The sequence below is a fragment of the Hyalella azteca genome, unplaced genomic scaffold, assembly GCF_000764305.2.
Source record: "Hyalella azteca isolate HAZT.00-mixed unplaced genomic scaffold, Hazt_2.0.2 contig16892, whole genome shotgun sequence".
In the NCBI taxonomy this organism is placed as follows: domain Eukaryota; kingdom Metazoa; phylum Arthropoda; class Malacostraca; order Amphipoda; family Hyalellidae; genus Hyalella; species Hyalella azteca.
In genome coordinates, this window is record NW_025946698.1 from 133,599 (window position 1) to 160,130 (window position 26,532).

The window sequence follows — 26,532 nt, forward strand, 5'->3', positions numbered from 1 at the left end:
AAATTTTGCTAATTTTTGTAGACTTTGCTTAATTTTTTTCATTATAAATGAGAAAACCAGAATTTCTAAAAATTACCCATAAAATGATGGTTATTACCTAAAATTTGTATAAAATTTTCCTTGCTTATTCAGATTAGATCACTAGATAGTGGATACAAATAAGAACCAATGTTTAAACAAATGTTTAAATCCAAACAGTGAAATTGGCTCTTAGCCCCCTGTAGAGATGAATACTCCCATGCTCGCAGACAATTTAATCCTCTCCATTCTTGTCTAATTTCTTTAGTGAGAAATCACTGAGAATTAGGAAGAAACAGAATGGTTTTTGTCCACAATTTTTAAAAGTCACTAGTTCAAGTATTATTTTTTCCCCATTTTTATTCAATTCTGTCCAATATTATAAATTATGGTGGAATTTTGACAGACTAATTATATTTTGGATATGTTTGTTTATCAATATGCAGACATTTCATTACAATGCTGGAATAAAGGAATTTATTCTTAGAATTGCAGTTGTCATAATGTGTGAACAAAAATCTACTCCTGAACAGAGAACAGTAAAGATTCCGTGTTGTATTTTTCAGAATTTGCTGTGCTTCTTAATATTTCAATTCTTATGATAATTTTGATGTCACCACAATGAAAACTATTCCTGCTCAAAGTTGCTGCCTCTTGTTATGCTTGTAAATATAATGTACAAAGTTTTGTCCACATTCCATATTCTCAGCTCTGGGTCACCTATATCACCATGTGGACCGGTCCATATTAATATTCCATTAGATTATATTTATTTTAGTGAAAAATTACATTGTTCATAGATTTTTTACCTGGCATTTATAATTTTGTTTTTATGTTCCATGTTTCAGGCCAACACCCAAATTGGTGATTATCTTGTTGATGAGCATGGCCGCAAGATCAAGTTACACTTTGACCATGGCACCACCACTCTTGGATTCAAGTTCCAAGGTGGTACCATCCTGGTAGCTGACTCCCGTGCTACAAGTGGCCAGTATATTGGTAAGTGACAAAAATTGTCTATTTGTATAATTTTTTTGTATGGAAGCTCCAATGAATTTGTAACTATGTATTAATGTTTTGGTGCTAACTAATCATTGCACCACATTTGGCTTGAATATTCAAACCTAATATATTTGCCTAACAACAGGATCAGGCAATGTGCGCAAGATCATCCCCATCACTCCTAGCCTTCTTGGCACAATGGCCGGTGGTGCAGCTGACTGCACCTACTGGGAGCGTGTACTTGCCAAGCAGTGCAAGATCTACCAGCTGAGAAACCGGGTGCATATCAGTGTTGCAGCTGCATCCAAACTCCTGGCTAATATGGTATACCAGTACAAGGGATATGGCCTCAGCATGGGAGTGATGATTGCAGGCTATGATAAGAAGGCAAGTAAAAAAATGAAACTCTTGTAGAATCTTTGTTTGTATATCATATCATTATCTTATTACTTTTTACTTTTCCTTTCAATATAGCAGCTATGAATTATTTAATTGGTACATTAAAGTCAGTGATTTATCTCATTGGTGGCTGGTCGTCAGTGAAAATTCCTTGGTTGGTACTAGCAAATAAATGTTAAAGCACATGGGTTTGTGTTGGCAAAAACGCAGTAATTTCTGTTTTCTTTTCGCATCGCTAGGGCCCTGGTCTTTACTACGTAGACAACGACGGGTCTCGCATGCCCGGCAACTTGTTCAGCATAGGTTCAGGCAGCATCTATGCTTATGGTGTGGTGGACAGCGGCTACCGCTGGGACATGACCGACGAAGAGGCCCATGACCTCGGCCGTCGTGCTGTGTACCACGCCACGCACAGAGACGGCGCTTCAGGTGGCATCGTCAGAGGTAATTTTCATAATAAACTAATTTTAAGAATACATTTTTCAGTTTGATAAATCCCAACACATTTATTTATCATTGGAGTGTAAGGTTTATAATTTTATATAGGTTATTTTAATTATAATCAAGTTTAAGAATATACATGTTTCAGTTTGATAAAGCCCAACACATTGTATTTATCTTAGGAGTGTAATGTTTATCATTCTATATAACTTAAAACCTAACGCTGCGTCACTAATATATTTGTAAAAAGGCAGTGATAGGTATGTTGTGCCGAGATAATTTTTTCACAAATAAATGCAGGATTGAGTGCTTAGTGAAAAATGAGAGCACTCATTTCTTGCGATCATTTCTATTATTGGTTGAATTTAAAATAAGGCATGTTCAACAAATATCTTGCGTGCCATTCAGTTGTTGGTTAAATTCAGATTTAATGCCCCTAGACTACACATTGGATTGAGACATTTTTATTATCTTCCAAGGTAAAAAATTGGCTGAAAATTTAACACCAGTTAGAATTTATATCAATCTTTGCGCTACCATTTCATCATCTAAAGATTACTTCAAGATTTTGCTGAAACAGGATATTTAATATCCTGTTTAAATTATCTCTGTAATTGCACAGTTTACCATATCAAAGAAGATGGCTGGACCATCATCAGTGAAGACGACTGCACGGACCTGCACTGGCGCTACCAGGACGAGAAGATGGCATCGAGCAGCCAGTAAATGACTGCCAGGAATGCCAAGAAATTATTTCACCCATGATGATAGTAAAACTGTAAAATGGATCATGTTGAAGAGTTTTACTGGTATAAAAGTATCAAAGTACACAAATTCTTTTCGTGAAAGTTGTGCAGTGCTATCCTTTCAACAGTATCGCAATCGATTCTTGGAACTTAGACATTAGTGAAGATATGATAGCATAATTGGAATGAATATAGGAAACGGCCTGGTTTAATAAAATCTGAATCACTAAAAATAGGTTACATAGTATTGCACTACCTAGACTTTGTTTTTAGCGCATTTTCTCATTCATGGAAAAAAGGCGCTATTGTGTCGTCATGTTCGTCCGTGACTACGTTTTCGTCAACGAGAACATGCGCTCTCTGTCACTCACTACAGTGAGTACTGAGTTGTATTTTTTTTTCAATAAACGCCCGACTGATAACATCATTCGAACATTAACACAGCAAAGAGAGCCATTTCGTTCTTTACAAATTGCACTTCGAGTTTCAATCAACAATATATCCATGTAACAAGTATCCATTACGACTAAAATACAATCAAACTTCGATATGAATTATATCTTTCCGTAAAGAATAAAATGTGAAAACTGAATCAGCGTAGTTCGCACTTACGCAGCGACATGACCTCGCCGTTAAGATGAACTTGAATTATTTACCTACTACGTCATAATATTGCCCACATCAAGAAAACTTACAACTAAGCCAAGCGTTGCGTACGGGCCTTTAAGCGATATTGATTGATATAGCAATACTCCATGGCTAACAGTCGTTATTTCGTGACCAGTTAGCACAACGTATGAGTGTATGGCACAGAAACTGGAATAGTAAGAAAGTGAGTAACAATGTGACTTCTCAGAAGACGTAGAAAATTTGTAAATTGATTTTCACAGTCGTTCAATATGTAAATACGAAAGTGTGAACATTTCAGCCACCGAAAATTAGGTAGCATTAATAATGGTAGCCACAGTGTCTTGCTCTATAACCTGAAATCCGGAATGAAGAATATGTTGACTAGCTAGAATATCAGTTTATAGGTAATTTTGGAATGCAGTGAAGACATTATCAGATGTGTAAAAGTATTCAAGGCATCGGAAGTTCGTGAGCAGCAGCATAGCGGCCAGTCACGTGATGGAAGAGCTGACGTTCTATGTCGGTGAGTAAAGACGAAGCACCAAGTCGGAAAAGGTCCCTGTTGAGCCACTCGTTGCCAAGCTCCTCCTTGATCAACACTAGCCACGCCAGAGAGTCTTTGGCTGTGCGTATGCCTCCTGCAGGCTTGAAGCCAACCTGAAAATCAGATATGGAACTGGTTAAAATAATTAAAGCATTGTAAAATTAGAAGGACATGGAATTTTTTTGTCAAGGACTACTTTAATTTACAAGGACTTTTATTTCACACCTAAAAATCATATGGTAGATTCAGAAAAACAATAAAATTTCTTTCTTGTAATAGATTAAATCTATTCTAGCTTTTCCTAGTACCAAGAAATAAATGATTCACAGTAGCAGGAACATAACTCAGTCAGCACTAGTAAAGCATTGCATGTTGATGTACCCTAAAGCCAGTCCTTTCGTGGTAGTTGCGAATGGCCCGGCACATGACAAGACCAATGGGCAGTGTAGCGTTGACGCCCTCCTTTCCCGTGGAGGTTTTGATGAAGTCAGCGCCAGCCATCATTGATACAAGAGAAGCGCGGTAGACGGTCGTAAGGGAGCCCAGCTCACCCACACCCAAGATGACTTTCATGTGGGCATCGCCACACGCCTCCCGCATGGCTTGCACTTCGGCGTACAGCTCTGCAGCATAGCTCTTCTTTTCAGTTAATTATATCAAAATATAGTCTGGGCCGTGCAGGCATGCAAGTGCTTTTTAACCGCCTGGCAACGTTATTGATTTAGACCAATTTTCACAACCAGTTGATAGTTTTGAACCCTCAACTCTCGGCTCTAATCTTGGTGGGTAAACCAATCAGAAATACCTTCGGAGATGCAGGACCAATAAGTGATCATATAATGATTCACTAAGATATTTCATAGTGAACCATAAAATAACTATATTTTCACAGAGAGAATGTCGAATGCATAAAACTCGTGAAAATTTGGAAAATTATGAGAAAAAGTAACTAAGTAGTCAAAGCATCACTTTGATTATTATCATGGTTACATGCCAACTAGGCAACCCCACCTTCCCACTTGTTGAGCAGGGCTAAGGTCCGGTTGATTACAACATCTATCTCAGTGGCTCCACTTGCAACAGCAAACTTGATTTCTTCAAGCCTTGTAGATAGCGGATACTGACCCGAAGGGAATCCCGTTGCAACTGAAACGATATAAAAGCAAAGCCGTGCATGGATGGGAATTCAATAACACATGATTTTTAAACAACTTTTTGCTTCACTGAGTGACACATATAAAATTGTCTGAATATCTTAGAAATTGATCCAATAACCCAATGCATTTCATATACCGTAGTTGGCAGGAAAAATTAAAGTGTTGAGATGCCAACTTTGAATTCACTATAATAATAATTCTGGTGTTTATCAAGGGTAATAATTTATTCTGGTGCTTCTATAGCTCCCTTTGAAATGGATGTTTGATCGATTAGTGTGCATGCAAAATGAATATTATTAAGCAGTTTGATTAACTTGATTTATAGTATAGGTATCTCTTCAAGTTTCCAGAAAGCAGTAAATTTTATTATTCCAAGAGTGGAGAATAATGAAGAAACTAGAAGGATTTTAGTAAGAAACTTACCAGCAGCAACACCATATTTGTTGTCAGCTTTCCTAGCAGCAGCCACAGCTGCAGGCACACGACTGGGGTAAACACACACGGCGGCGACGGTGAGTTCCTTTGTCCAGTCACCGAGGGATGCCGAGATGTCATGACGCAGGGGCTGGGCAGCTTTACCGCATAGTCGCACCACATTGCCGTCTGTGTCATCACCTGAAAAGCAAGTATTGGTGAGAGAATTGACTAGCAGTTGATGAACATAGGTAAAATAGTGAGACAAAAGAAAAAATGGATAATAAAAACACAAAGTTACAACTTCTGGCAAGAATTCAAAGAACTAGAACATGAAATTAGTAAGGAAATAGGTACAATATTGAAACGACAATGCACAGCTGTTATTTTAACTCAGCATAAATGCATGAAAAAATTCAACCCCTAACAATTTGACAGCTACTGCAAACTTGTCAAAAAATTTAAACCGATAGCATGGTGAATTTGAAAGGACAATAGAAAGCTTGAGAAAGAGAACATTTTGTATTTTATATTCAATCAAAATTGCCTCAGAAACAGCCAAAAATCTCTACATTGTATGCTTGTTGAAAATCAGTTATTACAGCAATCAAAATTAGTCACAACCAAAAATCAGCCAATATTAAAATGATCTATTGGTTCAAAAGTCAATTTGTATAAAAAATTATTGATTGAAATAATTCAATTACATCAAAAATTCCATAGATAGAATATTATTGAATTAATAAATGACAATAGTAAATTCAGGTTTGCACTTATGCAGTCAAACACTCACCACCAAGAGTTGTAAGATCAGTGCATGTGATGGCTCTGAGCAGCCAAGCAGCCTGCCACTGTTTCTTGACAGTCCTGCTTGAGGTCAGAGTAGCAGCGCGACGTTGTACGCTGGGCAAGTTGATGTACGAGTTCTCCACCCATGCTAGGTCTGATAAGAAATTTGTTAAAATTTATAGCACGACTGCATCATAAACTACTTGAAAATTGGAGGTAGAAGCAACATTCTAGGCTTGATTTTGTTTTCAACAGAATACCTACCCAGGCTGATAGGTATAGAAAAATGTTGGCCAGGGATTCTGCTTTATTGCTTTGATGATTGAGAAGTTACTATGTGTGTTAACTTGAAATTTGTATGTATAGGTATATAACTGTTATCATTAATTATGCTCAACAAAGCCAAATACAAGACAATACAACCTGGTGTGCATTTGTGAGGTGACCTATATTATTATACTTCTGATAGCAAACTGCTAGGACTAACTACAGCAATCCCTTGATTAACGCCGTTAATAAATCCCCGAGATTTACCGTGTTAAGCAAAACCGCGCTAATCAAACTTAGAATATATGGGAATAATTATAATGAATCCTCAAAAATTGCAAAGTTACATAATCATTTTTTTTCCACTAGAATTAATCATATTTTGCTTAGTTCAATTCATCATTCAAGCTTAATCTCCAAAGCAATATTTTTACGTTTAAGCGTTCCCTTCTTGTCCATAATTATGGTGGTAATTTATCAAGGAAAACTATGTAGTTTGATAAAAGTGAGCAGTAGATATGGCAGCGATCTTGACCAGTTGAAGGCTAACGAGTAACTAGAGCACCGGCATGGCGCACTTACCGGCGAACGTTGCCGAACTTGACCATTCGAGTTATGAACGAGACAAGGCACGGTTAAACCGACTCTGTAGCCAGCACGAGTGCCTACGGAACGGGACCTTATTGAAAGAATTATTGGCTGAAATTCATAAAGTAACAACATTTAGCAAATTTTTCCAAAAGTCGTAACAAAAGTAACAACATAAGATCTAATAAGCAAAAAGTAACACTTTTGTTACGAACGTAACACCTCTGGCTAGAGGCGGGAAAATGATACGTTGTGAAAAAAAGTAGCGCTAATCAAAACTGGCACTGCGTAGATTAAGGGTAGGTCGCAAATTTTTTCCGCGTTAATCAAAACCGCGGTATTCAAAACCGTGCTAATCAAGGGATTGCTGTATTCAATATATACCATAGCATTGTCCTTAGCATAAATGGCTAAAAGTTTCAGGTATAAGAATTAAAAAAAATATAAAGGCTCGACAAAAAAAATGGCACAGCTCTGCAAGATTTTAAATCACAAGGGAGGATGATGGTATCTCTACAAATATTGGCAACTAACTGGATATTCAATATATAATATAATGAAGTTAAATGTATAGTTCCAGGATTATAGAATAACAAACAAAGAAATGATTGTATTTGACCTAAATAAATTGTTTCTAATCTAAAGTTACAAAAATTATACAAATGATCTACAATATTATAAATTTATAAAAAAGAAATTACTTCAAAGCTATAATATTTAGTAATAAATAAAAATACTGTCAAACGGGGTAAAAAGGGATGGTTTAGAGCGTTTTTTGTTAATAACTTCTTACCATGAAACATTTCAGAAACAAGTTTAGGCTCATTTTATGGCTCTTTGCAAGAGGTATCGAATGGCACCTTCAAAAAAATTTCATATGCTATTCATAATGTGCCAGACGCAAAATAAAACCGTCCCGAATTACCCCTGGGAACGGAGTAATCCGGGAGGCTTGCAATAAAAATCAATTTTAAAACGTTTGAAGCATGCAGAGTGTACTCATCCATTACTAACAGTACTCTGAACTCCTCCTCTTTCATTGTAGATTATGTAGAGGTGGAATAAATGACATTTTCTGTGATTTTTACTTTTTTTCCTTTACTGATATATTACCATATACATTAATTACCATACCGTATTATTGATGCGATATTACCGTATCCATGAACAGGCCATTGAGCATTTCAACTACCTTGTCCACTGCAAGCTTCATATCAGCAGCCTTATAGCATTTTTTCTGTATCTGTAAGCTTACAGGACGGCTTGTAATCTCACACCATTTTAATTGGGTTAAGTGAATTTACTATTAAAAAAAAAAGATTATGAAAAACATACCTGAGACAGAAAGGAATGTTTTAGTGACAACCATCATATGTTTTGGAGAAATAAATCATAGTTTAGGTCAATTACTTTTCATTCTATGATGCCTGGTGCACAATTCTTTATATGACATTCTATGCACCATTTTGTGATGACCAATGATGCACTAATTTTTCGATAAATGAATTTTTTTCGCTGAGCGAGGTAAATGTAATCAATATTATTTGTTTTTAATAAATTTTTGTTCTAAACTGGAGTCTTTGCTAACAGAGGTTCTACTGTAAATGCATTTTTGGGGGTGTCCCAAATAGTCCCAGGATTGAGGTAGGGTAAACGCGGTATATTTCAACATCGTGGGTAATTCCGTCCCCTCTCTAGTTTTTCCTTTATATTAAGCTTTGTTTTAGTTCCATGCGTTCGTTGGTGGTTGAAATGGTGACGTCATACATTTGCGCATCAAACTACTGCCAAAACACTAGGTCTTGGCCATCTAGCGGGAAAATATTGAGATCCAAAGAGAGACAATGCACGCTACCCAGTGAGATCATCGAAAAATGTGTCAAATTTGACAGTTGACCTTGCTCTACCAAATAGTGAATAACTGTTTGTATAGGAAGAATATTATGGTTTGAGACTTTTAAATACATCTGTGAATATATTAGGAATCCTTTAAGTATACTTGTATTTGCTGATTTCAAGTGGTAAATAAATTAATAGATGATTAAGTTGAGATGTTGGATTTAGACACATGAAAACTAATTCTGTCACAACTTGAATTGGACACACACAGATCATTCCAAGCTATGTACACAAATTTAAATTTGTTTAATTAAGAGCCTAATAGTTGTTAATTAAAAGCATAATTAAGTAGTGTTCAATTTTCATCAGTGTTCTAATTCAAAGCTGTGTAGTATTCCAATACAGCTCACACAGCAAATGGAATTCGAACACCTGGATGAGGGCATTACGTATCAGTAAAATTTGAAGCGCGGATGGAATACGCCTCACCACGTGCCGAATATTGCCACACACAGTGTCGGAATATAGGGATTTGGTAGGTTTGCATTCTAGAGGCTTTTAAATAAATATGGCAACATTTTGTGACGTTTCATTGTTGCTGGCGTGTAGAACGGTGTTTTGCAAGTCACATAAAGCAAACAGAACTTGAGTAACGCATAGGGTTATTTTTTTATAGTTTTTCATTTCTCAATGTGCCCTTAATGTGTCGGAATATACTGCGTTTACCCTATGTAAATTCCGCAAATAAAGTTTTAATTCTGACACTTGTCTGCAACTTTTTTGAGTTTTTTCTAAGCAAAATTTTTTAATACGGCAAATATTTTTTACTACAGACTTTAGCAGAAGTAACTTTTCAAAATATTGTTCTTTACCATTTTTTTCAGGAATTTTTCGAAGCTAGTAAATGTAGTATTTTTCCTTTACTACTTAGTAAAGGAAAACTTTGTTCCCTTTATACTACTTAAATAGGAAAAATGTTGATGTTTATGCCACTATAGCTAGTTTTGCAATAATCCAATTAGTTTTGCTACTAGGCTAAAACAGTTTTACGCCATGTCGGAGGACTGTCCCGAGTTACCACGCCCATCCCGAGTAGCCCCGGTTGATGGTATGTTGCACTGTGCCAAAAATTGCTCCATTTTTGGGATGCAATGAAAATGAATAAAGGAAAAAATGTATAGATAAAAGCTTTCTTACTTTCATTGAATGTACTCCACTTAAAATTACATGGTATTTTTCTATAAATTTTTCTTCTTTCAGATGTTCAGATTCATTCCAATGAAAGAAAACTTTTTTGCCCATAGCTACCAACAAAAAGAATTGATTAAAAACTGAAAAAAATTAATCAGTGCTGAAACAAAACTTTGAATATAAATCAATAGTAGTATACATTATACAATATAGCTATACCTATAGCCTATGCCCTATAGATTTATTATTTATAAAGTTAAATCACAAATATACAGCATAATAGCGGTCAGGTAGGCTATGATGATGCTTTCAAGATCCAATGATTATGATTGGTCCAATCTTCAAAATGTTTTTCAACGAACTCACCCAAATCACAGCCTGGATTCCTTTCAGCCATAACTAGGTAGCTATGTCTAGTACGAGTTTTGAGAATAACTCAGTATTTTGCAGTATATTCTGCACGCTATTTATTAAAATTGTACCTAAATTGAATTCTTCTTAAAACTTCAAGCTCAGTAGTCAGTACTAGGCAGTTGAGCAATGGTTTGTGGTAAACCGTTGATCCCTACAAGTAAACCGTGAATCCACACAGCCTGCCGACTTGCACGATACTGTAACACTATCTTAGCGAATCATACTTTCATAGTATAAAATATCAAATTCTCCTGTTGGTGATTTAGCGTACTATTGTCGTATATTGTTCAGATTTTTTTTTATGCAGGGCGAAGTGCAGTATGAATAAACGTGGGGTTAAGCAACATGACCGTACTGAGGAGCTAACTCTGTTTCTAAATATGATTCTAAAATAAATTCAGCAAACATATTATACATTTTTATAAAGATTTATAATTTATAGAATACATTTTGTATTATAAATCTTATTTATAGTGATTCTGATTATAATAGACCCTAGGCGAAACTCTAAATAGCGGCCCAAAAACCTAAACAGTTCTCATAGTAAGTACAATAGCGATATAACTTTTAGTTACAAACTGCTGCAGTGTTTCACTGGTTCTGCCCCGGCGTGGACATCCTGAGAAGAAGTGTTTCTGCGCGCTAAACGGCTAAAGACCTCGTGCTGTAAAGCTAGTTGTTCAAGAAATAAAATTTATTTCAAGCTGCTCAGAATTGACTTTAACAATGTATAATGAATTTGTAGATGAGGTATGTTTATTGTTTAAGTATTGTTTTTGATTCGGAGTTCGTGATGTGCGTGTTTTAGGACTAGGTACCTATTTCAGTATATGTAACATTGTAACTGCTATTCAGCCTATTGACTTATCGATATTGCTGAGTGTGAGACTGTGAGTTATATAATATAGCGTAACCTTTCACACTCACAGAATACCAATACAAAGATCAATGCTCCAAATTTAATTTTGAAACATAATTTTGTTTCAATGATGCCTCTCAATGCTTGAAATCAATTCACTTGAAATTCACAATTTTGGGGTAATGATATGTTAGTAATAAATGACAATTTTCAATCTAGATTTTTTTATTTCAAATTTGTGCATAGTACCTAAGAAATTTGTGCATAGTAGGCCTACCAAAAAAGAACTCGAAAGCCTTCTTTTTGTATGCTATCTTGAAGTGCAAGATGAAGGACGGTAGGGTAAACGCGGTATATTCCGACACATTAAGGACGCATCGAGAAATGAAAAACTAAAAAAAAACCGTATGCATTACGTAAGTTCTGTTGCCTTCACATGACTCTCAAAACACTTCACTACGCGTCAGCCACTATGCAGAGAGTGATAAAGATTTGAAAGATATTCGGAGACGAATTAGCAGACAAATTTACTTCTTTGAAGATCTTGCCGACGCCATTTACCAATCTTCCCGAAGCTTCGGCGACGCAGTCAACCTTCCAGAAGCTTCGGCTATGCTGCCAACGATGCTTTCTGTGAGGCGACGTTTTCCGCAAAAGCAGAACGGAAGAAAAACGAAAGAACAAAACACCAATGAGCTGCCTCACTCTGCAGGATGTGGTCTCCAGCTGACCAGCGTACAGCTCCAACTGATCAACACATTTGGCAACCTTCTAGAACCTTCTAGAACCTTCGGCGACGATTTTCTCTAATCTTCAGCAAGGCAGAGCAGAAGAGAGAACACCGAAACACCACTGGCAACAGTGTGAAATAAAATCTTCACATGCATTGTCTCTCTTTGGATCTCAATATTTTCCCACTAGATGGCCAAGACCTAGTGTTTTTGCAGTATTTTGACACGCAAATGTATGACATCACCATTTCAACCATCAATGAACGCATGGAACTAAAACAAAGCTTAATATAAAGGAAAAGCTGGAGAGGTGATGCCAGTGCTGCAAAATATTGCTGGGACCTATGAATAAAGAATTATTGTATATATGTCTCGACGCCATAGTGGCAAAGCAGAGAGTTTTTTAGACTCTACCTCAAGTTCATTTTTGAGTCTTATTAGTAGACCAATAAAGTACCTATCATGGATACCAGCAGTATCATACATAAGAAATTGCTTTAAATATTGAGTAAATTATGAAATTAAAAATGAACTGATTCTAAAAAATCTCTGGTTTGCCACTATGCTCGACGCCAAGATCAAGATTACCTTCCAAAACCGTGATGGAATTACCTACGATGTCGGAATATACCGCGTTTACCCTAGGTATTTCTGATTTGAAAGTAGCTCAACGAAAGATTTCCTCTGATGAGGGCAAAGCTAACGTACTTAATCATTTCTTCAGTAGCGTATTCACTGAAGAGGACTTGAACAGTATTCCAGCTATGGACGAGCGCCCAGCCGGCTTTAAATTAACAAGCTTTGAAATGCAAGAGGAAGAGGTTCTCAAGCGCCTTATTGCTGTAAATCCAAACAAGTCATGTGGACCAGACAGCTTCCACCCAAGATTACTCAAAGAGTTACCTAGCAACTGTCCTAGCCGGCCCTCTGACATCACTTTTTCGAAAAACTTTGAACAAAGGAATTTTGCTGGCTGACTGGAAAGAAACTCAAGTGACACCATTGTTCAAAAAAGGTGACAAAAGCTGCCCGGGCAACTATCGCCCTGTCAGTTTGACAAGTGTTGTTTGCAAGGTAATGGAATCTGTTGTGAGGGCAGAGGGATCGATTGATAGATCATTTGACTGCTAATAATCTCCTATCAGAGTGTGAAATTGTAAGCTATGGAAAGATCGGGCTCCAAAGGCCGGGTCCCTTGTGAATCAAGTCATGAAAAGTTCAAGAATGGGCAACAGGCCGTGGGCGGTGGGCCTATTTCTTCAACGCCGACACTTCTATTCTATTCTATTCTAATAGCAGCAAATGAGAGGTTCTTTTAGTAACTAGTTAATTTATAATATCCTGGGCAGGTACTTTCAAAACATTGCCAAGTGTTCTTAGCGGCTTAAGTGCAGCGTAAGTATGCTAAGTGCTCGTAACTTCAAATAATGGTACCTTCAAAACATTTTGCAGTACGTTACGAGCACGTAACTTTGCGCCGATTGAAAGGTCGCGTAAGTGGAGTGACGAGCAACTTTTGAGTGAATGAAGCGGTTGGTAATCATTTAGTTACTAGTATCTAGTCTCTAATAGTGTCTGGACTAGTGTATCATACTAGTGTCTAGACTTTAGTATCATTTTAAGGTAAATCCTCTAATTTAGATTTAGAAAATATCCTTATTCGATATTAAGAAAATTTTATTAGTCATGCATCAAATGAATTTTTTCTTAGTATATGTCAACAGAAAACGAATCTGAGGGGTGAAGCTAAAAAATGAACTTACTAAAATTCTATTCTCGTTGTTCATTATGTCATATTAATCACTAAATAACAGTTTGCTATCTTAAAACGGCATTTGTCATCAAAATATTAAATTAAAAGAGTCTAGAATTCTTTAAAAAGAAACAAAATTTTTAAATAACTGAACACAGAAGCATGGCGTCATGTGGCGTCATGTGACTCATAATGTAAACAAAGGATGTAAGCGAGCTTGTGATTGGCTGACATGCAACATGGTTTGAAGGTACGGTCTTAGCTAAGTTGGTCGTACGAAAGTTTTGAAGGTGTCAAAAAACGCTGATCGTACGCTAGATGTATCTTCTTGAGCTTAAGTTAAAGAATTTACATCCACTTGGCAATGTTTGAAAGTACCTGCCCAGCTCTAGTTTATAATATTATTTAATATCTAGGGTAAACGTGGTATATTCCGACACTTTAGGGACGTAGCAAAAAAGGAATGGCTATAAAAAATACACCGTACGCGCAACTCGAGTTTTGTTTGCTTTACGTCACTCTCAAAACACCGCACTACACGCCAGCAACAATGAAACATCACAAACTGTTGCCATATTTATTTAAAAGCCTTTAGAATGCAAACCTACTAAATCCATATATTCCTACGCTGTGTGTGACTAAATTTGGAATTTTGTCAGACTAATTCCGGCTGTGCTTCAAACTCTACTAATTCGTAATTCCAACCCTCTTGTGTTCGAATTCCAATCCCTGTGTGAGCTGTATTGGAATACAACACCGCTTGGAATTAGAACACTATTGAATATTGAACACTACTTAATTAGGCTTTTAATTAAGAGTTAATTAGCTTTTAATTAAGAAAATTTTAATTTTTGCACACAGCTCGGAATGAGGTGTGTGTGTCTAATTCCAAGCTGTGTCTAAATTAGTTTTTATGTGTCTATAACCATCTCTTAAGTTGATCATCTATTAATTTATTTACCACTTAAAATCAGCAAATACGAGTATACTTAAAGGATTCCTAATATATTCACAGACTTATTTAAAAGTCTCAAACCATAATATTCTTTCTACACAAACAGTTTATCACTATTTGGTAGAGCAAGGTAAACTATCAACTTTGACACCTTTTTTGATGTTCTCACTGGGTGACGTGGACTTTCGCTCTGAGGATCTTGACATTTTCCTGCCACACCTAGTGTTTTGCGGAAATCTGGCGCGCAATAGTATGACGTCACTATTTCAACCATCTATGCATGTGTGGAAATAAGACAAAGCTTAATATGAAGAAAAAGGTTGAGAAGTATCGGAATTACCCACGATGTCAGAATATGGTGTGTTTACCCTAAGTCAAAAATTATTTTTTACAATTTATTTTGTTCATCTCTAAGCTTGTTTTAATAGTAGACCAAGAGTTGGTCGTTCTAGTGGATAATTGTCAGTTGCCAACTTTCCTAGTCTTGACATCCCAATAAGAAATATTGGGCAAAATTTTCCTAGACATTTGTTGGTAAAAGTATAACCAATTGTTGCATAGCTAGGTGATTTTGACTTTGACTTCATCAAAACAATGTTGAGCATTCTTTACAGTTAAGTGATGATAAGCCTATTTTTAAAGATTTTAAGTGATCATATATGATAACTTGAATGCTAAATGGTTAGAAACTAAAGGTAAGCAATTCTATAAACAGAAAAATAAATCAATGAAAACATAGGTATCCATGTTAAAGTTAAAATTGTTTTTGATTTGTAAATGTCTGTAGGCTGTAATGTCTTTTTAGTATATGAATCTAATGGAATTAGTTACATGACATGAAATACAAATGTGTTAATATTTCAAGACAAATTCAAGTAATGAATCAAATTAGATACTTGTAGATTTATTGCAGCCCCTAAGCTTTAGATAACATACTCAACTGTTTTATTCATTTGTCAACTATGTTTGGTTTAAAGCCATGAATGATAGAACTTTTTTTCTGTACTTTCTGGTAACACTAGCAAATTGCAGTCAGCAATCAAACAAAATATTAATATAAACTTCTTGACAAAAAAGTTAGTATGGTAGTAATTTGAGATTCTTTGGTTCATTTCCAAACATGAGTCAACTAAATCAAGCTGTTGATTAAGTATGGAGATTAGGACAAAAATGCCTACAGTATGTTGAAGGCAAAAAATTCTCCAAAATTTTTAGGTTTTGCATTGTTCTACATGCTGCTTTGCACATACTACCTACTATGTACAACAATGCTGGTAACAAACTGGGGTGACTTCGGCCGCCGGGGTGACTTCAGCCAACGTTTATGATTTTGTTTTGTGGTCATTTGTTTCTGTTGTAGTTGTGTTATGTGATTGGAACAAAATGGTATCCAATGTAGTTTTTTTCTTATCTTTCAATTGGAAACTGTTTTGTTTCAATAATTTTATATCCTGCTTGACCAACACAATCTGAATGCCACAGTATATATTTATATATATACTGTACTTCAATATTTTGAGATACAAAAAGAATTTTGAAATCAGATTTGTTTCACTTATTTTGGTATCTTGTATAATGATTATATCAATGGCTATACATTTTTTTACCAAATGTAATATATATATGATTGAAAAATTAGCTGGCCAAAGTCACCACATAGTATATGGGCTATATGGGGTGACTTCGGCCAGCCAATAAATGTTTAGAATAATATATTTGTCTTCTTTTGTCAGACAATATGCGCAGCTATAAACATAAATTATATTCTGTGCCATATAGGTTATATTCTGAGGAGTCTTTTATGGGGAGCATCTGGGCAAAATTTTATCTCGGCTGTTTACAGATGATCACTCTGAAAATTGGTACACATGTGTGAAACTGAAAAATAGACAGCTTTTATTCCTGTCCCTTTTTTGAAAAAATGAGTGTGAAATTCCAAGAAAATGGCCAAAAAGGGGGTACCTACTATAGAAATCTATCTCCTAGATTTTTGAAGTTACAGCAATGAGACACATACCATTCGATTCACAATCAAAATATATATCGATTCGTTGTAGTTTTTTTTTTAATTTCAAATTTTTGTGGATGTGGGAGCATTTTTCCCAAAATTTTCAAAAATTTTTAGATTTCCCCAAATTTCCCTTTCTTTTTTTTCACAATATTTTCAAAACTATAACAAAATTGAAAAAAAGCTATGATGATTCTCTAGATATTTCAATTGCGAATTGAATGGTATATGTCTCATCAGTGTAGCTTCAAAACTGTAGGAGGAGATAGGTTTGCAGTGACATTAAATTAATTGTTAGGTAGAGCCTGACAAAGTCCCGGGCGTCTCGAAATAAGCGTTCAAGGTGGCAAGAATGCAAGACTAGGCAATACTAGAGCTCAATTCCTGTCAAGGATAGTGTGAACGACATGCAAACCCTCCCGTACAACTGCAGGCGGGTAACTGAAGGTACTAGCTATTTAAGTAATAAGTATGCTACTGGGAATTTTCACCTATCCTAACTAAATGTGAAAGAACTCCACCACCCCCCACCTTTTCATGATCTGTCATGAACGCATAAATCAACTTACAGAGATGATTTTGGTACCATTGAATAGAGCAGAATGTCAGCTTTAAGACAAGACTAAAAACCAGAAAAGCCAAAATTAAAAAAATTAAAAAAAATTTTGGCCAGATACTCCCCTTAAGAGAGCATTGTAGTTGATAGAAGATGGTGTTGGCCTAAGAGAAGCTGGTAACATTTCAAAGTCCCTCATTCAACTTTGAACGACCGACGTGCTTGCCTTAATGCAAAAAATTTAGGGCAGTGTACTCTTTCACCTACAGAGGAGTCAGATTTAGTATCCTACATTATTCTGCTACCAAACTGGGGCTTCCCATTAGATGGTATGGATTTGCGTTTTTGGTTGAAAATTACCTTGACAGACAGGGTGGCACTTTATGTAAGTTCAAGGGTTGCATCTCTAAGTTCAAGCATCATTGGTTTTTTTGAAGAATGCTCAAGATCTCCTGGGGACTAGATTTTTAATCTTTCACGTCCAGCTGCCATTGAAATAGACAGAAAGCTGCCTTAATGAAACATTGATTCACAAATGTGAGTCCTTATCTTTGTGTTTCAATTGTTGTAATACACAGTGGCATTGATTATCATTTTTTAAGACACACTACGTGGCCGATGTCACCCCGCTAATGGTTGAATTAGGCCATGAAATCATTTTTACGTTTTTACTGTGTTTTAACACACGTGGCCAAGGTCACCCCATTGCTGGGTGACATCAGCCACCCAGCTAATTAAAAAATATTATTAAACGATAAAAGTGACATGATTTAGACATGAGATATTCAAAGAAGAACCTTTCAGTAATATATTTACAAATTTACAATCACCAGCAATGCCTCATTTCTATTTTGCTGGAATTTGATTGGCAGAAACTTCAAACTAGTGTAATTTGGCCAAAGTCACCCCAGTTGACTGTATCAATGTTAATTTACTGATCTTAGTGATCTAATTGCACTCACAAACAAACTAAAAAAATGTCTTGAGATGTCTCTGCTTTGCCTCAATGACAGCAGCAGCTGGCTTTGAATGCAGCAACAGTACTAATTACATACATGGCTACCATGCACGAGGATGCAATTGCTTCATCACATAGCAGCTGCCGCTGTCAACTGCCGCAGGCATTGAACATATGTATGATCACAAATTTGCTACATGCATAGCTGCATGGTGAGAGGATACAATGGTTTCATTGCACAGCTGCAGCTGCCACCACTGTCAGCAGCAGCAGGCATTAAACAAATTTGCAGTCACTAATATGCATATGAGTTTAACTGGAAAAACTGGCGTGAAGTTGAAACAGGGTTCATACCAGTCATGGAAAAACTAGAAACTCGTGGAATTTGATTTTTTGTTTTCCAGGCCTGAAAAGTCATGAGATTTCATTTCAGGTTTTGGAAAGTAATCGAATTTGCAAATAAATGAAGGAAAAAAGGAAGTGGTACGGGAAATAGCCAGACAAAGGTGCAAAAAAACCAGATGCAGAGCCTAGGGTTACTAGCCATAATACACTGCCAATAATCACAAAAATGGGCAGCAAATGGTTTGGGAACTAGCCACACCAAGATCCCAAAAACCAGCTGCAGAAACTAGGGGTACCAGCCCCAATACACTACCAAGAATTGTAAATCTGGATAGCAAATGGTACGGGAACTAGCCGCACCAAGATACCAACAACCAGCCACAGATACTAGGGATACTTGCCCTAAAACACTGCCAAATTCTAATTACTCCGAAGCATGAAAGGTATCAATTCCCCTGACACGGGAGTCCCAAACAGTTTGGCAGATGCTGTGCCAGAATGCTGACAAATATACTTGAGTGCAGAGGTTATAAGTCCTCACAACACAAGAGGTTCTTGGTGTGGGAACTAGCCATGCCAGAGCACTTCAATCAACTGGAACTAGCCACTGGAACTAACTGACCTACACCATAATTATTCAGTGGATCTCTTTACAAGATATTTCCAGAACTCTGGTAGTCTTTGAAGCCCAGATCTGGCTCTTTCCCTGAATTTGAGTCGAAATGTCTGCACGCCCACCCAGTACAACTGAGCACTCACAACTTGCCTGCTTGGGGTAACTCAGCTAAAATAATGTCAACACAATACCTCATTTACAAGGAGCACAAAACGGGCTGTTAACACTCTAATTGCAAAAAATAGGTAATATAATATATTACAACAAGCAGAATCATATCCTACTTCTTTGGTCACATATTAATGGATGATAGTTGATTATGACAGAATTACTCTCAAAAATACCTTGCAAGCGCGCAAGTCAATACCAGTTTATCAATAGTCTAGACAAATGAACATTGACTAAAAGCATTATCAAATTCAATGAGAAGTATTATCACCTAATAAAATACCTTAATATTAATAAAAAGTTTAACCATTTGGCAACATGACTACAAGTTATAATTAACTTCTTATAGAACATTTACCTCTAAGATGTCTAGCATGATTAATAAATATAATAATAAAAAAATATAAGAATTGAGCATTAAATCATATAAACCAAAGGTCAAGTAATAATTTGCAATTAATATATAGAAATAAGTCTAAACGTGGTCGGGGCTAGCAGACAAGGAATGGCACTTAGTGCATGATTGCAATGCGACGCTACTGACAGATAATATCACAGCAAAGGATATTCCTTGTTACAGTTAAGAAATAAAAATATGTCTACGCATTACCTAGTCATACATAAGTTAAATCTCTTGAGTGAAATCAGAAGCAAAATAATGTTTTAAAAAAATAATCCACAAAAATTGTGTTCTGTCACATGTGCATAGCCATGTGATGCAAGTATATGTTTGCATGCAATTGTGCAGCTCAAATCCATGTTTGGACTATTTGTGTCATACAGTGCATTTTTCCTCATATTTTGGTGCATCTATCAGATTGATTAAATGAGAATAAAAATTCCCCTCAAATTCATGTTGCTCAACAGCTCCAGTGCTCTCATTTACAATATATTACAATTTTTTGGCTAAATAATTCTTTTCAATTCTGAACTTTTTTGTGCCTCAATATTTACTGTTAGTTATGCAGTTTCAATCATGCTTTATTTAAAATAATATTCCTTTTGTATTTTACTGTAAATTCATTTAATTATGATTATTTACCATTTTTATAAATAATATAACTATATATCATCCTAAAATTATATTTCTTTATTTATCCAATGGCATATCTTGTTGCTAAATTTTCAAATACACATTGTGATGTAATTAAAGTAAGATCTCTCCGTCTATCTCTTTTTTTTTATGAAGATGCACCAGTGATTTTTTTAAGTCACTTGGAGTCTACACGTGCTGCTAGGAAAAATAAATGTGAAGAACTAGAAGCAGGTTTCTAAAATGTAAGAAACCTTGAGGTTATTTTTCTGAAAGCTACTCTATTTTCCAGTTTGAAAACTACCCTGAGGACTACCAATATGACCGAGGTCTGTCGGTTCCTGAGGAGGGCAGTAGCATCACCTACAGCATCCCAGAGGATGTCAAGAAGTACATCTTGTACTTCCGGGACATTATCAGGGATGGAAGTGCTTATGAGATTCCTGTACTCTATTCTGAGTAAGTAGAAATTATGTTGCTACTCCTCTGATGCATGTTGAGATTGGTTTTTAGTGCAATGAGCAATTTTCTGATGAGAGAAATCATATGTGATGTTTCACACATTTGTTCATCTATAATTAAGTGTTAGATGGCGGAATTAGCTTGTTTGAACACGTGCAAAGAATGACCAGAGAATTTAATAATTTAAATTTCCAGGGCTGAATGATTCTTCAGATGACATTGGATGATCAAAAGGCAGGTTTAAAAAAGTAATTTCACTTTATTTATAACCTTTAAAATGCAACAGCATTTTTTTTAAGTTATAGGAAGCATTGAACAATGAAATTTTGATAAAAATAAGAACATTATACACACTAATAGGTTACAACACAAAATTTTGAAAGCAGAAAATAAGTAAAACAATCTCAAAGTTCAAAAATGTGATACGTAGTTAAGATATGAATAGCTGCAGTCCAATCTGTAGAGATTAAGGCTACAGCTTGGATGGCTGGATGATGTTGGGCCAGTGCATGATGGTCGGCTGGATGATGTTGGGCCACTGCATGATGATGCTGGTGGGTTCCTCTGTCACAGTGCAAGTGATAGACCTGTTGAGTTTGACAATATTTTCAAGGGTGTCATGGACCCTGTTGAGTTAATCACAGGTCATAAGATTATGTTGCTTGAATGTGATACTTAGTGACGTGGTCTGGTTGAAAGCTTGTCTCTGGTGTCAGGATTAATGGCTGCTTAAGGTTGTAGATGTTTTTCAAATTGCTCTAATGAATATTCATGATGAAAATATTTAAATGAATATTTAGGCACATAATGAAGCACCCTATGAGAATTTCACATAATGAAGCACCCTCACTTTCAGTCAAAAATATACTTCAATGGATAATATTATTTGAGTTTATAAATATAAACATCATCTGTCAATAATGATAACAATTTACGTGTTTAGACTATAATTAAGTGTGAATGAAAGCATGATATTAATGCCCTATCTGCATGTTTTGAGTACAAATACATTCATTTGACAGGTTTGGGCGTCTCACAGAACTTTACTACATGAACCAGAGCTGGCCTGAGCTTAGTGATTTGTATGCTAACAAGCTCATTGAAGAGAAGGAAGATGAGACCTTTCTGATCCTCTACCAAGAACTCTTCTATCGACACATTTATGCTCAAGTTCCCGGTGGACCAACTCTTGAGCACAGATTTGAGTCTTATTTCAACTACTGCAAGTTCTTCAACTTTATCCTGAGTGAGTTAAAGTTCTGTTTTCTCTTCTGTGTAATGCAGCTGAGGCGAATGAAGTCTTATTAGTCTGAATTTAGATTCAAATATTACTCTGATATTAGAAGTATTATCTTTGTTCTGGCAGTCTCTTTCTATGCATTTACAAGTTCATTTATTATTTCTTGATCTGGTAAAGTCCAAAACATGTGCACCACTTTTGAATTTTTATGAGAATAGTGATCCCAGAATTCTTATAATCCTCATAACCTAAAATATTTGTAAAATTTCCTCAGGTGCGGAGACTCCCATAAAGTTGGAGCTACCCAACCAATGGTTATGGGAAATCATTGACGAGTTCATTTACCAGTTCCAGGTTCGGTGCTCTAGTCTGTATCACAACCATGCGCATGAATATTAGATGATAAAAATTTGTTGATGGAGTTATACACATTTTTTCTATTTAAATAACTTACTTGTGTCCTTCACTGATAAAACTTGCAAAATCCCTTCAGAAGTTACCTCATGTGTTTTGTATGGCTAATGTTAATCAATGACAATATTCATGTACCACACACTTTGCATAATTATTGTTCCATATATCAATGCTTAATAAATTTAATATATTTAGTTTCGTGGTAGTAAAAAATGTTTACTTACAATATTTATATTTCACAGGCATTCTCGCAGTTCCGTTCCAAACTGCAAAAGAAAACTGAAAGTGAACTGGAGCTACTGCGTGAAAATCCCAAGATCTGGAATGTTCACTCGGTTCTCAACGTCCTTCATTGCGTCATTGACAAGAGTAACATCAATCAGCAGCTAGAGGTCAGTTAACATTTTTCTAGCTTATAATGCTGCATCAAAAGCAATTTGTGTATTTTTTCAATTCAGCATGAAAAAATCATATCAAAGTCACTAAAATAGTGACTCAGTCCCTGCTATTTATATATGTTTTTCAAGTTTTCAATACATTAATAATGGATAAGTTGAAGAAATAGGACTCAATGCCAAAAAAATTGGAATTCAATCCATTTTGCCGTTATAGTTTTATTTATAATGAAGTTTAGACTGGAGTGCCTGGGTTAATGATTGTTAGATTTATGCGTGTATAACTATACCTACTGGTCTAACTTGAAGGTGTACACGAGTGGTGGCGACCCAGATACTGTTGCTGGAGAGTTCGGACGCCACTCTCTGTACAAGATGCTTGGATACTTCAGTCTTGTGGGACTCCTGCGTCTCCACTCGCTGCTGGGCGATTACTACCAGGCCTTGAAGGTAATTTTCTGGGCTATTTTATGCACTTAGAAAATCCTAAATTTTGTTGTCTGATATGTTGGTAGATGAGGTGTTGAAGCGTATTTTACTAGCTCCAGTTTTCAGGCCGCATTGTGCTTGTGTAATTCTAGGCGACCTCTTGGAAAGTTCATTAATTGACTCACTTGCACATATGTCTGTCTACATGTGTTCTTTAATTATCTGCTGTACTCTAATTGGCGAGTACTGTGACGACGCTCAGATTTACTAGCTGTCTTACATTGTTGTTGTTCCTATAAGGATATTTACTCAATCTAATTTACCCTTTCAATCAGGTACTTGAGAACATTGAACTGAACAAGAAGTCGATGTATTCCCGAGTAGCTGCTTGCCAGATCACCACATACTACTACGTGGGATTTGCTTACATGATGATGAGGCGCTATGCTGACGCCATCAGGACATTCTCCAACATTCTCGTGTACATCCAGCGCACACGAACCATGTTCCAGTCAAGGACCTACCAGAATGATCAAATCAACAAGCAGGTCAAATTATAGTCTTTTAAGTGAAATTTTGTTAGGTTGGGCGTGGATTGATGTGTTTAAATTCCAATGAGCATGATTAATGAAAATGTCAATGAATAGTGCAAATTTGATGCAAATGAATTGAGGGTGGGTCGTACACTGGCCCTGCATTGTCAGCGTTGAATACTGCGTCAATAAATGAATAATTATTACCCATGTTTTTTCTCTTGTTAAAAACTGACTTCAAGCCTTTCTCCTGCATGCAGACGGAACAGATGTACACGCTGCTGGCGATCTGCCTTGTGTTGCATCCGCAGCGCATTGATGAGGCCATTCAGTCGACGCTGAGAGAGAAGGCTCTAGCTGAGAAGATTGCCAGGATGACTGTGAGTGATCTTTTTAGAAATTTCTTGTGTTGGCCATTAACAGATTTCCTAAAGTGTTTGTTTAATTCAATCCAATTTGGTTTGGTGAAATGAACTTTATAAAGATTTGCATAGTATATTATGTTAATTTGACTTTTTAGGAATTAAATCCAAAGAGGTGTTGCTCAGTTCTCTCTATTTCTCATAACATGAATTCGTTGGTATCTATAAGTCATAATTATTGGTCGACTGAGATTTAAATTATTTGTTTGGACTATTTTTTTACACACACAGCGTGGCGACATAAACGAGTTCAGCAACTGCTTCACTTACGCTTGCCCCAAGTTCCTGTCTCCTGTGCCCCCTGCTGCAGATGCTGTGCCCGCCGACTACCATAAGGAGCCTCTCCAGCAGCAGCTCAAGGTACGAAACGCCTGGTTGAGATTTCCATCTCTCATCTTTAGCTCTACGGGGGTAGTGACTTTGAATTATTCCCATCATATTTTTAACAACTTTGAATGTAAGTGACCTGATTATTGCTTTAAATATATTATGGGATTTTTATACTCCCGACCATGGTGGAATTTGTGAGGGATAATATATGAACATGTAAACAATTCATTAGACCTAAAAATTCGCATTTAAATTTTTACTTATATTTAGCTAATATTTTGGAACTGATCATGCTACTAAGCTGGATCAATCTTGAATATATGAAACCACATTCCCAGAATTCTACATTGCTCCCGACAAAGCATTATTATTGCTCTTGTAAATGATGTTGCGCATTTAAGTGATGGCGATTTTGTTTTTTCATTCAAGAATAGTTAAAATATGTAAACAGAGAATATATTCAATTCTCTTCAATACTCCCAGTTAAGTTGATGTACTCCAAAATCAAAGAGTAAATTATGTGTTGCTTTCGATGTATGGCATCGAAGCAGCCGTTCATTTCCTGTCTCTTCAAAGCCTGAACATAATTTTTTGCGCATTTGTTTCATCTATTCTCAGGTGTTCTTGGATGAAGTGCAGCAGCAGATGCAGATCAGCGTGATGCGTTCTTATCTGAAACTCTACACGACGATGCCAGTGGAGAAAGCAGCCGCCTTCACGGGCATGAGTAACCAAGACTTCTGCAACTCTCTGCTGTGCTTCAAGCACAAGATGATGAACGTCGTTTGGACCAAAGGCACTTCAGGGCTCAACGGTGACTTCCAGAGTGACTCTGAAGTACGCAAACATTTTAGGAAGGAGTGGTGCACGGGCTTGAATAATTCTTGATATTGAACTACAATAAAATTATCAATTAAGATTTGAACATATTTTAGTTAAAAATTTCCGTGATTGTTATTCAATTTTAAGTTATGATAAACATTGAGTTCATGTCTAGTCAATGGTCTCTAATTACTTGCCTATTATTTCAGGTGGATTTCTACATCGACAAACAAATGATTCACATCGCTGACACCAAGGTGGCTCAGCGCTACGGCGACTTCTTCATTCGCCAGATCCACAAGCTCGAAGAAGTCAGCAGAGGTCTTGCTAAAGTCAAGATCTAAAATAAAACATCCCCATTGATCACCGTCAAATTTACACTGCAAACAATAAATCTTTTGAATTCGGGCAAGGTTGATTTGTTCTTGCGATTTACATAATTATTAGATTGTTGATTGGGAAGATGGTTGTCTAAAGCCATAGGAAAAGCAATACGTCGATGAACACTTTTCGCTTCATAGATAATGTATTGTGAATGAAATTTAGTTATAGATTTAAATTCCACAGTAAAGTATTCTCGTGCAGCATTGGATAAAAAAGAATTAGAAGTTTTTAAATCATGTAATAGGGTTATCAAGGATTATCCTGCTGAATGCGTTCCTTTGCTAACCTTTATTATCCTGCCGAACGTAAAAATAACAATAAATGCCCGGCGCCTTGTAAGACGATAAATTTCCGGTGTGGCTTTGGTGACAAAATAGTTACAAATTTTTTATTTTATTATCCTTGTATGTTTCTTGGAAACGAAATACTAACCAGTTGAGTCTCCAGAAAGATTCCTTCTTGTCGTTCGAAGTGAACAAAAATGTTAGCAAGCCGGAACCCAATTGTTATTGACCCATCTTTTATGTAGCTGTGCGATTCTGTTCTGAATCAGAGAAGTCCTAAATTTTATACTTAGTAAAGAAAAATTTAACAAAAGTATTGACAATTAGCTGAATTCGTTCAAGTTAAAGTAGATCGAATCAGCGCAATACTTTCCGTCTAGCGCGCTTGATAACTAA

At 36.2% G+C, this 26,532-nt stretch overlaps 3 protein-coding genes across 3 annotated transcripts; 2 read left to right on the plus strand and 1 right to left on the minus strand.

Annotated features, from left to right (window-relative positions):
* The first annotated feature begins 847 nt into the window (after window positions 1-847).
* On the plus strand, window positions 848-2,708 carry LOC108675626 (proteasome subunit beta type-5). The gene is made up of 4 exons (XM_018163656.2): window positions 848-1,017; window positions 1,166-1,407; window positions 1,659-1,863; window positions 2,483-2,708. Exons 1-4 carry the CDS (start codon window positions 858-860, stop codon window positions 2,584-2,586), a joined length of 711 nt encoding a protein of 236 aa, XP_018019145.1. The 5' UTR covers window positions 848-857; the 3' UTR covers window positions 2,587-2,708.
* A 269-nt stretch (window positions 2,709-2,977) lies between these two features.
* On the minus strand, window positions 2,978-10,646 carry LOC108675625 (deoxyribose-phosphate aldolase). Its single transcript, XM_018163655.2, has 6 exons — window positions 10,392-10,646; window positions 6,145-6,294; window positions 5,361-5,552; window positions 4,792-4,926; window positions 4,162-4,403; window positions 2,978-3,893 (listed from the first exon to the last, which is right to left on the minus strand). Exons 1-6 carry the CDS (start codon window positions 10,420-10,422, stop codon window positions 3,687-3,689), a joined length of 957 nt encoding a protein of 318 aa, XP_018019144.1. The 5' UTR covers window positions 10,423-10,646; the 3' UTR covers window positions 2,978-3,686.
* Window positions 10,647-11,015: 369 nt separating this feature from the next.
* LOC108675628 (eukaryotic translation initiation factor 3 subunit L) lies at window positions 11,016-26,230 on the plus strand. Its single transcript, XM_018163658.2, has 11 exons — window positions 11,016-11,189; window positions 20,714-20,880; window positions 21,906-22,129; window positions 22,398-22,477; window positions 22,780-22,929; window positions 23,242-23,382; window positions 23,697-23,909; window positions 24,155-24,274; window positions 24,548-24,676; window positions 25,265-25,483; window positions 25,678-26,230. The coding sequence occupies exons 1-11, from the start codon at window positions 11,166-11,168 to the stop codon at window positions 25,810-25,812; spliced, it is 1,602 nt and encodes a 533-aa protein (XP_018019147.1). The 5' UTR covers window positions 11,016-11,165; the 3' UTR covers window positions 25,813-26,230.
* The last annotated feature ends 302 nt before the right edge of the window (window positions 26,231-26,532 follow it).

Excerpts from the sequence above, each read along its gene's own strand:
- LOC108675626 (XM_018163656.2), top strand. The coding sequence starts at position 858 with ATGTTTCAGGCCAACACCCAAATTGGTGATTATCTTGTTGATGAGCAT. Across the intron at positions 1,018-1,165 it reads TACAAGTGGCCAGTATATTG|GATCAGGCAATGTGCGCAAG; the intron begins GTAAGTGACAAA and ends GCCTAACAACAG. Across the intron at positions 1,864-2,482 it reads TTCAGGTGGCATCGTCAGAG|TTTACCATATCAAAGAAGAT; the intron begins GTAATTTTCATA and ends GTAATTGCACAG.
- LOC108675625 (XM_018163655.2), bottom strand. The coding sequence starts at position 10,422 with ATGGCTGAAAGGAATCCAGGCTGTGATTTGG. Across the intron at positions 4,927-5,360 it reads CAAATATGGTGTTGCTGCTG|TTGCAACGGGATTCCCTTCG; the intron begins GTAAGTTTCTTA and ends ATATCGTTTCAG. Across the intron at positions 4,404-4,791 it reads CCTGCTCAACAAGTGGGAAG|AGCTGTACGCCGAAGTGCAA; the intron begins GTGGGGTTGCCT and ends GCTATGCTGCAG.
- LOC108675628 (XM_018163658.2), top strand. The coding sequence starts at position 11,166 with ATGTATAATGAATTTGTAGATGAG. Across the intron at positions 22,130-22,397 it reads GTTCTTCAACTTTATCCTGA|GTGCGGAGACTCCCATAAAG; the intron begins GTGAGTTAAAGT and ends AAATTTCCTCAG. Across the intron at positions 22,930-23,241 it reads ACATCAATCAGCAGCTAGAG|GTGTACACGAGTGGTGGCGA; the intron begins GTCAGTTAACAT and ends TCTAACTTGAAG.